The following is a 16,571-nucleotide window of genomic DNA, read 5'->3' on the forward strand; positions in this document are numbered from 1 at the left end:
TGACTGTAAAATTCTACTTACCTACTTCGCAAATTAGAATGTTTAGGTACGTATTTCAAAATAAAAACAAACATTTTATTGCTGTTCGTTTCTGTACATTGTATACTGTATGTACATTTCTGTTCACTACATCAGTGTTTTTCAACCTTTGGTCGTATTATGAAAAACCCGTTGTTTTTTTCCATGTAAGTAAGTATTTTATTTTGTGACAAATATTATTATTTAACAAATATTTTTAAACTTTTTCTTTTTACTGAAGTACCTATTTATCTCAGCACATATTATAATAGGGCTTCGCGAGTTCGCGACCCACACGTTGAAAAACACGGTTAAGTATTAGCTATTTAAGAAACTGATCCCTAAAAACTTAACGAAAGGCGCCCCAATTTAGTAAGCCCCGATCAATGCCCGTCTGCGAAATGGAAAGGGTCCAATTTGAACACGTGCAAATGGCATTCAAACAAATGAAGATTTTCTTGTTCGATAGCCACAATCCCAACGAGCAATGAAAATAAGATACTATGTTGTTTACGCAGGATTACCCCTACGCGCTAAGTTTCATGTTTCAATTATATTTTTCCATCGTGGTATTAGCTACCTAGTAAAATTAAAATGTACTTAGGTAAGTTGTGGTGACATTTCCAGCTCTTTACAAAGCGCAGGTAAGATTGTGTATGGCGTACTGCTGTCACCTTAGGGACGGTTCCGCCAAGTATCAGTTACATAGATGCGTTGGTTCGGTGGAGCGCCGGGCCCGAAGGCTATTTGGTGACAGTCCGCTTATCGGGAACAGGCTGCAGAGTCTCGAGCACCGTCGTAGAGTTGCTTGTCGGTCTGTTTTTTACCAGATACATTTTGGTGAGTGTGCGCAGGAATTACATGATCTAATTCCTCTATGTCCATTTTGTCAACGGACTTCCAGGCGGGGGAGCGTCTTCATCCTTATGTAGTTAGTGTTCCATCGGCCAGCACGAAGCGGTTGGCTTAATCTTTCATAATGCGAACTGCTAAGGAATGGAATTCACTCCCGTTGTCTGTATTTCCGGATGAATACATTCTAGGGCTCTTCAAAGCAAGAATGAATAGACTGTTACTGAACCAGTGAGTTACACCTTTGGACTCATTTGGTGAGATAGGGGACAATCACTGTCAGTTTCATGTAAAAAAAAAAGTGAAAAGCGAGTGTACCAATTTCTTGCAAGGTCGGCAACGCATCTGCAGTCCTGTTGGTGCTGCGGTTTTCAAAGGGCGACGGTAATTACTTAACATCAGGTGAACCGTCTGCTTGTTTGTCTGTTATTAACTACATAAAAAAGTACTTTTTTAATCACTATTATTTCGTTTTGCTATTGAGTGTAGTTCAGGCGCGAGTTCCGAAAAATGCAGCGTGATCAATTGAATTAAGCGGTGTGGGTATACTTAGTATATCATGTAGAGCCTATATACCTCGCAATTTCTCGGAACTCGCACGCGGCCTGTACCTACAATCAACGAATTTGAATCTGTGTCGGCGACAAGTAAGGATTCGGAGTTGTAGATACGATATTCAAATTCTAACTGTAAGATGAAGGAAAGAAAAACTCTTGAATAAGTAGATAAACGTTTTAATGCAAATTAAATACTTTAAAAAGGTAGGTATAAGTAGGCAGTCAATGATTAGATTAGGTATAGGTACTTAACATTTACTTTCTTTTACATCTTTTAAAATATTGTTAGTATGTAAGGCAGCGATGGCAAGATTCCGTTCCTGTTTCTCTTCGTTCAACTGCAACTGCAAGCTCTTAACATCCAATTTGAGTGTTTTGATTTCGTTCTGTAATCGCATCACAATGGTCCACAAACTCGGCGATCCGTGGATCGCGTTCGAGTGTATTGGCAAAGAGGGTGACCTCACTAGAGCTTCAATCGACAATGGAGCCTCGTCGTCGCATTCTGGAAACAAATTGAACCATGACAAAACTATAGTTTGTTTTCTTTCCGCCTAAGTCATAATTGGATACCCACCTTTACTGACGCGTGTAGTGTTGGCGGGAAGAAAGGCAAAATTGAGGGTGCAAGAGAATTTGTAAAACTGTTTATTTATATGTATGAATTAACATTTTAGTACTTGTGTCTAAGAATAAATAATAAGTCAGGCATTGTAACTGCGTTAGAAAAATGGCCTTGCGTGTCCTAGTAGGCGGGGTTATTAAAAACCGTGTTCTGCGCGTCATTTGTAATTGTAGTGCATCTGACATTGCATCACGCGCGCAAACCATCCCTGCTTTGTTTTTGAATTTCAACCAATCAACAAGCACCTCTATTTGCAACGCAACCTAGAAAATGATCCGTATTTGAATCATAAGTCGTTTTGGTTTAAAGTATGACCACTTTTTGTGCGGAATTTGTTGAGTTACGCTTCCCGACTTATTATTTATTCGTAGACTTGTGTCAATAGAATAATGAAACAGTATACCTACGTGCTTGAGTGTGTAAGTGTGTTCTTGAATAAGATGGTATAATTACTTGAGTAAATTACGTTAGCATTGTGGAACTCAGTGCAACCCGAATTAAATGGATTTATTTTAATCGTCCTGTATTTAAAAGTGAACCTCTGCATACCATGCCTAATTAAAATGGAATGAATATTAGCGAGATTCAACTGCTATTAGGATGGATTTTGCTCAAACTTACTCACTAGCCGGTTGCGCTGCTCAACCTATCTAGCCTCAAGCCTCCTTTAAAAGTCAAGTGCTTTTTGCTGTTAAAATAAATGTGCAATTTCGTTCCCTAGTGAAAAATATAATAAAACAAAAAAATATATATTTACTGTACACATATTTTAATTTAGTAAAATCCCGGCATTCGACTCACATTATGGCGTTCATGGAGCAGATGTTTTTTAACAAAATTAAAGTTCGTCCAAAAAATAAGTTCGATGCGTAAAAAAGACAAAAGATACAAGAATGTTATAAACTTTCAGCGAATGAAGTTGTGAGCAAATTCCATCTTAACAGCAGTTGAACGCATAGTTTTTTTTTATTGATTGGCATAACTATCGATGTTTTTGCTACTGAATAACTATCGATTAGGTATCGATCGGCAATGCTAGTGTTCATGTGATGTGATTTCGTGTGTATGATGTGATGTTTGCTACTTAATGCGACCACTCCGCTTGAGTTTGAACTGAGGAATACGTACCTAGGTACAAAAATTTTATTCACACCCTGAATGCAACAAACAATGCTAACGTAAAAAACAATAAATGCTGAGTTGTTGGTACAGTGGTTTACATGGTGATAAGAGAGAAAAGTTATCCGTATAATCAAAACTTTATTTTATATAATTTGTTTGAAAAATAAAATATATGATTACTACTAAATAATTTCAAATAAGGCATATGTAGTTATTAAGAAAATGTATAGTAGTAGTCTCAATATCATTTGCAGATTTAAAATCTAAATAAATACTAAACTTTATAAGAGCTGCCTAATGATGTTTATACATAAGTAGGGTGTTTAGTTACAGTCAAGTCAACACAAATATTAACATACATAGATATTAGACATTACGCTGAGTGATTTATATACATTTAAAAATTAATACCAGTAATGGTTAAGTTCTGCTTTAAATAAAATGCTGAAAAACCATCTTTCCTAAAAAAAAACGAGCAGCACTTAGAATGCTTTGAGGATTATTTTATAGGTCGTGTATGAATTTGTAAAGAAAAAAATGGATTTCATACAATAAAATTCTTGAATTATTTTACTTTAATATTAGATAGGAATATATATACCTAACCTATATTGTTGAAAATGAACAAGTAACATTTCTTATATTTAGACTCAGATCTGTTTCATTTTATGTTTAAATGATCTCTGAAAATGTTGATGGGATTTGGGCTACTTCAGTGATATGATAATTATATATAGGTAGGTATGCATTTTATTTCAAACAGACACAGTCCACGAACCTATTTTGTAAGTATTATGAATTCTATACTTAGTCCAAGAATATTATTTGCACTATTACGTAAAAACCTGTATCAGCTCTGTATGTTATGTAGGTAATATTCAGCAAACGAAGAACAAAATTATTTACATGAACTTGAATAGCGCAACTTAATATCTAATAAAACAATAAAGGATCACGTTTAATATTACGAATACTGATAAGTGATAAATAATAAAGAATATAGTCTACAAAACAATCAATTTATGATGTACATACAAGTATCGAAATTTTAAATAAATATTCAATGGTATTAAGTGATATTAATAGTAAGTTAGAAAAAACTTCATTCCGTTTTAGAAAAAAAAAAACTATTTAGAAAACAAACATTACGAACATTATTATAGGTACCAATTGTTCATAAAATAGAGCGAAATATATGTATTTGATGTTTTCCATTTTTATTTCTGTAAATACCTTGATGCAAACGCCTGGAGCTAAATACTCTCAACTTCTAACACTAAGAAACTATAAAAGAAATAAGCTGCAACCGCACATGAGATGTGACGCATCTAAGTTTGTTACAAACATTTGAACGATCCGTTTTGATAGTTCGCAACATAGCAGATGGCACTGCATTAGTACAGTAACCTCGTATTTACCTGCATACACGTTGCAGTGGTGCGCAATCCTGCTCAATATTTAACGAACGCCACGCCGCGCTAGCTGTAGCTGTATATACCGATTACCTAAATATCACTGCAAAAACTTTAGTTTCTACAATGGTCAATATTTTAATTTTCACGTAGGTATTAGAATTCCACGTCAACGTTTCAAGCGAAGTCTACTAATTGATAAAACTAATGGCGTTTTGCGAGAACTACTAGAGCCATAAGTAAATATCAATATTAATGTTTTAATGCAAAATCTAACTACGTTAGTAATACAGTAACTGGGCGATCGAGCTTTGCTCGAAGTTCGCAAAATCGAAAAACGCGTTTACCCAATAATCCAAAACCCGCCTACATCGAATTTCCGCCAACTAAAACCCCCATAGGTATAGCAAATTTGCGTCGTTTACGAGAACTCCGAACATATTTGTTCGTTTAGTAGTGCAGGAAAGAGCATCGAATGAATAGACCCCCTTATTTAGCAATATCGATTCATATGTGCAGTGGCGGCGTAGCGGGGCTATTACGAAACTCAAAGTTCGTGTCGTGCGGTCCCTCTCGCTCTCGTATTAAATAGTATAAGTGTCAGAGGGACCGCACGACACGAACTTCGAGCTTCGTAGTAGCCCTGCAGGACCTAAATTTGGCGTGGGCAAGATAAATTTTGGGAGGCCCTATGATGGCACACCACACATTAGATGACGGATTGTTAAATGTGTAAAAAAACAAGAATCATTTGAGGCGCGAGGCCCCTTAGACCGCGAGGCCGTGGGCGGTGGCCCTCGTCGCCCACGCCCTGCGCCGCCTCTGCATATGTGCATATACTATTTTAATTCATAATATGCATAAATTTCACGAACCTAGAGAACTCTACAAACGTCTTATCTATTTCATACTTATTATGCTTAAACGAACAATAACAACATATAAAGCACCATCTAATGCGATACGACGCTTAGTCCCAAAGATACGAGGTATCGAGATACTGATGAGAGCATTATAATATAAAGCTTGCGAGGGTTACCCTCATTACAGCACTAAATCATTAATAACGTAATGGCGGTCTGGCTGCCACTGCTCCTAAAATAGTCTCACCTGTGAAATGAAACTGCGAACCGTTACGGATACTGACGTTATTTTCATAAAGCTATATCCATATCACACCTTAACGTCGACAATCGACAACTACTCTCTATTACCATGGTAGTAGTAGAATAATATAATATAACGCACCTTTAGTTAATTTCAATTTATATTACATAAACGTAATATTGTACAAACCAGAAACATATTTATAATCTTACAATATTCGGTAACAAGCCAAGGCATGCATGCATACAAAATGTGATATGCACCCCAAGTAGGTATTATATAATTATACAGGTTAAAAAATATATTAATAACTACATATAATACTGCAGTCACTACATTACTAAGTTTGTAACACTTTTTAATGAGTAAATATTAATGGCACAAAGCAAAAATGGAAAAAAGACGATGTTATGACATGTTGACCAACGACACATCTTAAATAGTAATTATTTGCTTTTGACTAGACAAAAATATTGTTAGCTTCGAGTTGTTTCGTCTTATTCTCGATATCGGATTTTTGGTTAGCTCAAAAACTATGAAAACGTTCATAATAAATAATATAGGTACATTGGTATATGAAAGGAACAAACAAAACAAATGGACAGTTAAATGGATTAAGGAATTACCACTACTATCAGATATTTTAGTAATAATCATAATACACAGTAGGTACTTTAGGTTTTTCGGTTGTTTAGTAAAAACAATGAAAATCAGTCAATGATCACGCACACTAATGCTGTTTGTAAATGGCGATTAGTTGGTAGGTAGGATTATGATTATTTAATTTTAAACGTAAGCTGACACTCTCAATAGGGAATTTTATAAAAGTGAGCACCAATAGAGAGGATTACTACTTATGTCAGTCGAAATGATGTGATTTAGTGAGTTGTTTGACGAAAGTGCCACAGCACCAGGTGGAGGAACGCGCTGAGCGCGCAGCGCGCGGGGCGGGAAGCGGCGCCGGCGCCGGCGCGGCGCCCGCGCGCAGCGCGCCCGCCAGGCTGGGGTGCGACCCACTTCGCCGCTCCCGACCCTCGCACAACTTTTGCCTGCGCTCTTCTGAACATTCCCACAGATTAGGATTGGAACGATTCATCTGGAACTTTCGCTCTGATAGAAGCCTCCTCGTCTCTGGCCCGCGATACAGATAAGCGTCAGCGGCTGAAGAACTTTTATTACGTTTCACTCTCGAGGAGCTGTTGCAGCCGACGTAGTCGGGTGTCTCGCATCGTTGGACGATTGGCAATTTAGTAGAATTATAGTGAAGTATGTTAGTAGCGGGTGCGTGATATTGTACTTTACCAAGAGACAAGTGGCCGCAGTCCACTGCAGGTGCGATATAAAGGCAGCCGCATGTAACAAAATAGAAAGATTCAGACTACCGTGTAACACTCATTAGGCCAGTGTTAATAACATCTAAAACAGCTTCACTTTATTTGGAGATAGTATCGGTACGTTAGAAGCACAGTTGTGAACGATAATTGTTAATCAGTGGTGCTTTACTTAAACCAGGAACTTGTTAGATACGCCAATTATTTCACGAAACGCATTTTTTCTCGCCTTAGTAATCCGATTATGAATTAGCAAATCCTGACCTAATAAGATTTTTGTCAAGATAGCAAGGGTACCTAAATGCGCTGTCGTATTCTAGTATAAGGTTGTGTTGTGTTCAAATGGGATTTATTTTTGGCAAACATAATAAGATTAATAAAAAAAAGTCTATAAAATGACTACCGACTAGACTATAAATCTATTTGTACTGCACTGAAATAAATATTTAAAAATATTAAGTTTGTAAATACTTGAATAACGACTCATACGAGAAAGCATAATTACGAGCATAGTAAGTATGAGTATTATAAAGTAAAAAGCATGCTGCGATGTCGTGCACTATAATATTATGTGCCCATGTAAAATATCGAATATAATTTTAGAGTATTATAGATTTAGGTGAGTTTAGGTAGGTATGTATTTACACGAGTTGCATGATAATCAACGACACCAACAACAACAATCTTGGATACATATTATTTTCAAGCGCTACTTTAATATGACTAGCGTTATTATATTTGGTATCAAGTGTTTATTAATACAGATCATTCATTCTAAAAACCAACTGATAATACGGTTTCTTGACTTCGTATGTCTCCTCCTTGTAGACTCGAATATCTCCAGTGGTATATTGGGTACTGCATAATAAATACAGCTATGTTAGTAAAACTTTATTTTATTTCAAGACATTAGCTAAGGGTAGCATACCGGTTACTGTTAAAAACTATGTTGTTAAAAGGTTTATTTAATCGAGCCCTTCTATAAAATTCTCTAATGAAGAGGTTCTCATTCGCACTTCCGCAACGGTATTAATTAGCTCAATGTTAATTAGATAAAGTTCTACAATGCTAAAGTCATTCAATCAACTCGTGTGGCAAACAATTAAAACCTTTTGGCGCTGTATTTAACTGGACAACGCATTAAAGTAATTTGCATTGATTCGAGTGGAAAGCTGTCGACTACTCATTGAGTAGCGAACTACGTATTCAAATAGTAAAAAAAACCTGTCATATTGATCAGATAGAAACGATTTCCCTTAAAATAAGTTACGCCAAAAGAATACTCACCAGAACTTACAGCATTCCTACAGCGCGCGGATGTACAATACGCTTCGATAACTTTTAGAATAAGCGCATCTTCTTCATAAGAGTTCGACTTTCGCTGATGCGGTGCGTACGGATGAGTTGGTCCAATGTTTTCGTCAGAGCCCACGGAAAATGATTGTGGCCTCAAAGGGGGCGCCGGACGCAGGCAAGTTATGCTCCACGCTGAAACAAACAACATATAATACTTAAAAGCGAAAATTCTAGAGTTCTATGTTAATATAGAGCACAAACAGCTTAATGTGTAAGCAACAATATTGACAAAGCTCCCGCCATCTCAATTTCAGAGCACGCGTGTGCTTACGCTACGACGAGATTGAAATAGGAATAAAATTAACATAGTATTCCTATTGGTAGCGTTTTGTTAATATACCTCGCACATTTCAATGCATTCGCATTTACCATCCAAGTCATTAAGTGTAGCCAATCAATCCCTACTTAATATTATAAATGCGAAAGTAACTGTCTGTCTGTCTGTTTCTTACGCTTTCACGTCGAAACCACTAAACCGATTTTGATGAAATTTGGTATATAGAGAGTTTGAACCCCAAGGATCAACATAGGATACCTTTTATTCCGGTAGAGCGCGCCACCGCGCGATAACCCAGATCTGCGCAGACGAAGTCGCGGGCATAAGCTAGTACACTATACAGAAATAAATGCAATTTATTTGGTTGTACCTTTGCTGCTGTAGTTCGAGCCCGCTGTGTCGATGAAATCAACAGAAGAAAATTTTTTCGCAATGGAATTTTTGTTTGGCTTGGCAGGCGACTGATCAATAGAGTCGCAAGAATTTAAGAGCCAGCGAGCAGACTGATTTTTTTGTTTACTTCTTTGCGTTTGCTGAGTGTGCTGCGAATAGCTTTGATGATTGTTGAATGAGTGTGATCTTTTGTGGCTGGTTAAACCTGACGATAAATCAGGATTATTGCCGTCTGTCATGGCCATCTACAAAAAAAGAAAAATAGTGTAAAATTAAATACCTAAAGAAACATCGAAACATCAAACTAAATCCAACAACATAAAAGCGTACCAAAACAATATTTTTACACATTATCTAATGTAGAGAATACCGAATCTTGTAATGTATCGTTAATTAATAAGGCGATACTAGAAAACCTTTCTTCTGTACTTTAACACCAGTCTTAAAGTAGATAAAGTGCAGATGCACTGTTTTACATACCAGGTAAAACAGTAACATCGATATTACTATCGACGACCGCAATCGAACGTAAGGGATAATTATTCCCAAGTACAAAATTTACGCTAACTTCCCAATCAGACTGTATTCGTTAAGTTATTCTGTGAGATACTGACAGCGGTGTCGGAATTTAAAATAAACAGGAAACTAGGAATTTGTTTGTATAACTTTGTAATGAAAGATATTTCCATTAACGTTTACCGAATATTCATCAACAGCATCAGTTTAAACATCTATTTAAAGCACACTTTATAGCGCACATTTGTGACCCAGCTCCATCGCGACTCGACGCTCAGTACCCAATACGTATTTATATTTTTATTACGGTACTCAGCATCTCATAAGTTTCATTTAATACGATCGCTTTTTAATTTTCTACATATTTTATGGAGCCAGGTTCAAATGGATTTTTAATCGATCGCAATATCTTTAGAGTATTGCTATAGGTAGTCACACAGAACTTTCTATATCCGTTAAAGGATTACCTCTAACGGATTTGAATTAACAAAGCATATCCATGCATTTTACTTAATTTGTTAGTAAATGAGGTACTAGTTGCAGTGACAGATTTTTTTCAGTTAGTTGATGAATAAACACAGGCAAGGATGATCAAGTAAAGCACTGCAACACTGGGGTAACTAATGACAGAATTAATGGTTATAAACTTCAAGGCAATAGGTATTATTTCAAACCAGTGATGTACATAACAGTCTCTCTTTACAAAATAACTATCCTTGCCTGAGTCGGTGACCACAGTTATGGGTAACTTTGCTTTCATCCACCAGTGCGCATACAAGTCCGATCGATACACCATAAAGCCATTTGTGGAGTCTGTTAGACTCTTCTGCACTTTCGATAAATCTTCGCTGCGTGACCTAGTCTTGCGTGTTGCCACACTTTCTCCTTTTTTGGTTTGTCTCTTAATTTCCTGGTTGGAAACATCACAGTTCCTTCGAAGGTTTCCACGGGATTGCCTCTCAATGCTGGGAATTTCAGGATTCTCCCTGAATATACGCATGTGGTAATGCAAGCTAGGCTTCGTACGTTCCGTTATATTCAAGGTACTCCATTGGGATGATGGTAATTGACGCACATTTTTTGGAATCTCTAAATGGGTACTAGGTTTGCGGTAGACACGTGGTGGAGGATCAGGTTTTAATTTAATTTCCGGTACATATAATTCAATGTTTCGTCTAATTGACGTTCTTTTGATTTGGGGCGAAGACACCGGCGGTGCTGCTGTATATGTTGAGGTTAGATGAATGTTCAAAGAATCCATTACATCAAGACTATTTTCCGATGTCACACTTGTCACACAAGACGTCCTTGCAGTGGATCCGAAGGGTGAAGTGCAACGACATTGATCCTCAAAATTGGCCGCCTCTATTTCGGAAAGCGTTAACTTTTTACGGCGGTCGCCAAATGTACATTGGGACAAGTTGGTAAGTGAATCTTTTAAATTATCAATTAATTTTTCGTGACCATCAGAGTCATTTCCCGTACTTCCGCTGGTATATTCGTGCATATTTAATTCCGGAGATGCTAAGTTACAGCTCCCGACGACACCAGAGTCTGAGGATCTAGGGCTAGGGCATAAAGACCTGTTGCAGCATTCACATTTCTTGCAGACTTTATTATTTTCTGACTGGGAGCTCATTCTTTGCATCTCATTATTTTTACAAAAACTTTCTGTTTCAACCATTGATCTCGACAAAGAACGTCTTATTCTTTTGTCAGAATTAAGAGAATGCTTGCGAAAAGGTACGTTAGTATTAAGATTAACATTAATAACTTTCAAATCTTCGTCTACGTTTCGAAACATTGGAGGTGGATCTATAATTACAGAATCATCAGGATAAACAAAATCAGTAGATGCTTTTGGCGAAGGTGGATGAATAACTTGCAAAATTTGGGATAAAGAATTTTCTTCAGGAATTTCTTGGGAATAAGTCTCCTCCGTAGATTTCCACAGCTTTGGAATAGAGTCGATTTTAGCCTTGATTGGGAAGCTTTGCCGCATAGAGATATATTCATTATTCCCATATCCTGATGTACACATTTCTAGATTCTGGTCAATATTCACCAAATCTTCGCACGCCATATATGGCCTAACTTCAAATGAAGAATTTTCAGTACTTTCAGAATGCTCGATTACTGAAGGCCAACCAGAATTTAAGCGCCTCATTGTTTTCTGCAAGGGTGTATCATTACCGCTATTGACAGCTTGATGTATGTTGGTGTTTGATGGTATCGACAGAAACAAATTTTTAGTACAGTCGCCTCTTATAATTTCAGGCTCTACAAGATTTGCACTGCCAGAGTTATCAAAATATCGGACGTAACCGCAGTTACTACCCCAGCTGTTACAAGAAGAAGAAACGGTTCGGGGGCTTTCAGTCTCCATTGCATTTTGCCTTAATATTCGAGGACAAGTGACCCCATCAATGTCCGAACAACTAGATGTCGTGTACGACTCAGTGGTGTCAGATTCCCTCTCGCTGTCACTATCAGAGCCTTCACTGTCCGTGCCTATGGTACCATCATTTTCTATCTTTAGTCTTACATGATTCTTGTGTCTACGCATGACAGGCAATCCCGTTAGTTCAAAAGCTTTTGCCCAAGTTCTTTCGTGTAGCAATTTACGCAACATTTGTCTCGTTATAACCTTCTTCTTAACCAGCCTCGCAAAATATTTAGTTAATGAATAATAAGGAGACGCAGAAGGGTAGCTGGGCGGTGGCAAAGTCACATGATAGAGGCTGCGCCGACTAGAATTGATGCTAGACAGTGCCCCTTCAGAAGGAGAACGGGTCAGCTATGTAAAAACAGCATAAAAATAACTTATAAAAACACATTTAAAAATTGACATAGTATATTGCTTTAATTTTGGAACTTATTGTAAGTAAAATAAATTGCACAAGTATTATAATTTACTTACATGAGGTAGAGATTGTGGTTGACCTGGCTCATGAACAGGGCTGCTTGTGTTTGAATGTTTCTGGAGCAAGCTAACCCAGTTGTCAGCTTCTGCGCGCGTTTGGCACACCGCTACGATGGTGTCTATCATAGGACCACTTATTTCAAACGCATTCTTCCTTGTTTCTGTGTCGTCCAATTTACAGACAGTTATACCCGTAAGTGGAAGGCAGCCCTTAAATTACACAATAAGATTTAAGACATGGAACCAAGGGGAGCAATAATAGATGGAAACAGTCAGGTTGATATTTACCTCATAAACAAAAGCAGATACTCTTTTACTGACAGACAACAAAAGGAGAGCCGAAGGGAAGAGAACAAGATATCGGTCTTGATGTGAAGGCCCAACGGCTACGCTGCCCATGTGCAAGACATCACCAAGTGCCGCTAACTCGCCGCCAGGCCAACCGCGAACTTCACCCGTAACTACTTGGAGTTCCAGTTCCTTTTGTCGTCTCAGTGCTGCACAGCCACTCTAAGTATCACAAAGCTAATGTAAGTACCAATTTTATCAAAACAAATTATACTGAAAAAATGCTATTATATTTACAGCAATATCTTTGTAAACAACTGAAGCCCGGTGTGTATCTCCTCTATCGGGATGGGCCTCATGGACATGTCGAGCTAGCTCTTGCAGCATTGCTGGGTACTTGCTGAGCCGACGAAACGGTTTTGATAGACCAGCAGTTAACACTAAAACTCCAGGACATACAGCACCAGCATTCTCCATCCATGAATTGAGGTCTTCTCTGAAAAATAAATGGCCATTGAAACATAATGATGAGTAATGTGATAAGAACTATAACAATGAAACAAGTGTGAATTGACAAAACCAAAGTCATATTTTCTTTATAGAAGCAGAGTAGATCTATAATATATTCAGATGTATGAAAACTTACTTGTACTTATCAAGAATGCAAACAGCTTTAGGGTGGCCAGCGCAGTATGTTTGATGTACAGATTTGATTTTGGGAGCCCATTGCAGAAACAAGCCACCAACTCGCTGATCTGGCCCAGTTTTCGTTGCACATTCTTCTAACAAAGCAAGGAACTGCTCATGTATTTGTAGAACCTCATTTATATTGCCAGTTAACTGTTTGAACTCATCTCTTGTCAACCTAAAACAACTTTTTATCTAATCTTTCTATTTAATACCTTTAAGCGAGCAATTCTTGTATTCAGAATCTCAGAAACGGCTCCAATGATTCCAATGAAATTTGGTATGTAGGGGTTTTCGGGGATGAAACATTGATCTAGCTATATCGAAAATACAAACTAAAACATAGATGCACAGAAAAATAGAGCAGCGCTGGGAATCGAACCCAGGTCCTCGGCACTCCGTGCCACGTGCTATACCGCTACACCACCACTGGACAGATGTCGTTATTAAGCAATCAAATTATGATTGGTTTTTGGAGTCTTTTTGTATTTTTTTATTTTTCATCGATCTAGCTATGCAATTTTTGTCATAAGTCATTATTGGACAAAAATATAGTCAAAAATAGTAATAATTAAGATACCAGATTCATTTCATCAACTTACTTTTTTACATTCAGATTTGGTCACAATGTGTAGTGCCATAATTTATCTGGCAGAAAGTATTATTATTATTAGTATTACAATGAGAATATGAATGCCAAATTGAAAACTGAATAATAAAAATTAAAAAACTGTTGATTGATGCAAATTGAGATTCACCAATTTAATTGATAAACTAAATTTTCAGTGGAAGTAACTAATCAAAACACTGCTATATTTAAAAACAAAACAGAATGTTATTATAATAGAACGATTTTAAAAACTTACATATCACTCTTTTCCAGTGGTTGTAGAAAATTACTCGAAAGCCCCTGCATTTCAGCCACATGTGCTTTTTCAGAATCAATAATGTCCTTAAGCACAACATTTCTAAATGCTTGAATTTCTGATGCTGCTCTGATCGGTGATGTTGTTACTGAACCAGATTGATCTAAAAGTACTGTCTTGGTAGTAAAACTATAACAGATAGTTACTAGTCTCAAAAATATTAACTACACACATTAATGCAAACTAGCAAAATAAATATCTAATTTATTGAATCAGGCGTTACTTTGCGAAGGTCCATATCAATGAACTAAAAGAATTTACGGTCACGGGTGGCAAAGAAATTCTTTTAGTTCAAAATAAATATTGACAGTGGAAAGGAAAAACTACTAAAACGCTAACATGCTACTTTAGGAAAACTAATTTCAAATTAAAAAAAAAATCTCCAATGTATAACTTTTGGCGCTTTAGTAGTTTTTTTTTCACTGTCAATATGAGGTCAAATTAATTCAATTCTAAAGCTCTAATGCATATTATCATCACTACTTTTAAAAAAACTTGTACAGTCAATCTCATAAATAAGTGATTGATTTTGTACCTTTTTATTTTAAAGTCATGTTTGAAAAGCCATAGGTACTAAATTGTGTACCGACTGAAAGCAACAAGGTGAAAAGTGATCACTTGTCTTATTTTATTTATGATGTTGACTGTACCTGAACATCAACAGTTTTTTATGTGAACTATGAACTTATTTCAAGGATCAATTTTGTTGATGTATTGATTTGAGATATGAAGTTTTTTCAAAGTAGTGGCAATATTATGCTTTTTCCATTTACAATCTAATATTGTTTATTTATAAACTAAGGTTTCTTTTTTGATTTGATATACTTATCAGCGTTTTTATTTGTCAACAGCATTATTTTTTTAGTGTTATTTGCTTAGAACTTGAAGTGAACTTTATGTATTTTGTTTTATTTATAATTAATAAAACTTTTAAGTAGCTGAAATTTTCTGCTCACATTTTAACAAAAAATTGATGTTTATTTTTTTTTTAACAAAATGAATGACGGTGAAAAGTACCTAGTTCATACTCTATTTAGATAAGTTTCACAATACATTGCTATCTTTTCATGGCATTGAAAAAATCAATGTGATCTATAAATAAGTCATATTCTAAACATCTTACAGAAATTTAAGGTAGATTATTCAAAATTATACAAAAAAAAAATAATGTAGCTTCTTAAGCACTTAAGGCACAAATCACAATTTATTTCATTACAATTTCCAAACATCAAATATAATGTTTTGGATCTTTCATAAGTATACAGATTTAATTACTTATTTAAATTTAACACAAAAAAAATGTATATAATGAGTAATACCACCCTTACATTCCATACATACCTTTACATTCCGTAACATAATTGCTTGGAAACCAACCAGTGGTCTCTCCCAAAGTGCCTTCCCACCAACCTCCTTCTTCCTTTTGCGTGACTGTGATAATATCTCCCTTTTTGAAGCATAACTCATCATTGTTTTTACCCTTAAATGAGTATACTGCTTTCACCAAGCAATTTTCAGTTGACATTGTGTAAGAATTCTAGCACCATGATATTATTTTGCTGCAAACACACAGATTAACTTTATATATGATAAAATAAAGATTTACCGTTTTTATGGAGAGGACCTTTACAAAATAAATACATACATAGTAGGATAATCGTAGTTAGAGCCCTGAAAGTTTCATGTTACAGTTAAATCAAACCCATCATCACGACACACATGCACCTGTCTAAGAATACCTTGTCTTGTATGATTTAAGTAGAAAAAAAACACGTAATTACGAGAGGATGTCAAGCAATTTCCGGATTCTATACGGACGGCTCATAAGGAGACGAAAATTACACTCGTATTAGGCTAGAATCGAACTCACTTTCATTAACTGTCACTTATCAACACATTATTCTCAGCATTGTAATTTCAGTTTAAAGATCTAACTCGACAAAAAACTAATAAAAGTTGTATAAAATTAAGAATATTTAAGAATACTTCAAATATTTTATTTTGTCACGCATAGGCACTGGGTCTGACTTGCCTTCCAAAAATAAATACCATAGACAAGACAAAAATTTACAAAATAGACATGAATAGATGGATGGGGTGACTTTCTATGGGCGTGTACATGAAATACTTTCCTATGGGCGTGTACCTGAAATAATATCGGGCCGGTATTTCCTTATTCCG

General features: G+C 36.2%; 1 protein-coding gene across 9 annotated transcripts; it reads right to left on the minus strand.

Annotated features, from left to right (window-relative positions):
* Nucleotides 1–1,588: 1,588 nt before the first annotated feature.
* LOC141426621 (rho guanine nucleotide exchange factor 7-like) lies at nt 1,589–16,463 on the minus strand. 9 transcript variants are annotated; one of them, XM_074085654.1, is made up of 12 exons: nt 16,261–16,447; nt 15,732–15,949; nt 14,331–14,493; nt 13,424–13,642; nt 13,075–13,273; nt 12,778–12,999; nt 12,487–12,699; nt 9,028–9,295; nt 8,312–8,512; nt 7,820–7,882; nt 6,996–7,019; nt 1,589–1,932 (listed from the first exon to the last, which is right to left on the minus strand). In XM_074085654.1, exons 2-12 carry the CDS (start codon nt 15,913–15,915, stop codon nt 1,676–1,678), a joined length of 2,013 nt encoding a protein of 670 aa, XP_073941755.1. In that variant the 5' UTR covers nt 15,916–15,949; nt 16,261–16,447; the 3' UTR covers nt 1,589–1,675. The 9 variants fall into 9 exon arrangements, with proteins under 9 accessions (XP_073941755.1, XP_073941757.1, XP_073941756.1 ...); XM_074085656.1 differs by lacking the exon at nt 7,820–7,882; XM_074085655.1 differs by lacking the exon at nt 6,996–7,019 and having other exon boundaries at nt 7,811–7,882.
* Nucleotides 16,464–16,571: the final 108 nt, after the last annotated feature.

This window comes from Choristoneura fumiferana, chromosome 3, assembly GCF_025370935.1.
Source record: "Choristoneura fumiferana chromosome 3, NRCan_CFum_1, whole genome shotgun sequence".
Lineage (NCBI taxonomy): Eukaryota > Metazoa > Arthropoda > Insecta > Lepidoptera > Tortricidae > Choristoneura > Choristoneura fumiferana.

What these genes read in the sequence shown, in the direction of transcription:
- LOC141426621 (XM_074085648.1), bottom strand. Translation starts at nt 15,915, where the DNA reads ATGTCAACTGAAAATTGCTTGGTGAAAGCAGTATACTCATTTAAGGGT. An exon ending in TATCTGCTTTTGTTTATGAG is followed by an intron (nt 12,700 to 12,777) that starts GTAAATATCAAC and finishes GTGTAATTTAAG; the next exon opens with GGCTGCCTTCCACTTACGGG. An exon ending in AACCACAATCTCTACCTCAT is followed by an intron (nt 12,364 to 12,486) that starts GTAAGTAAATTA and finishes GTTTTTACATAG; the next exon opens with CTGACCCGTTCTCCTTCTGA.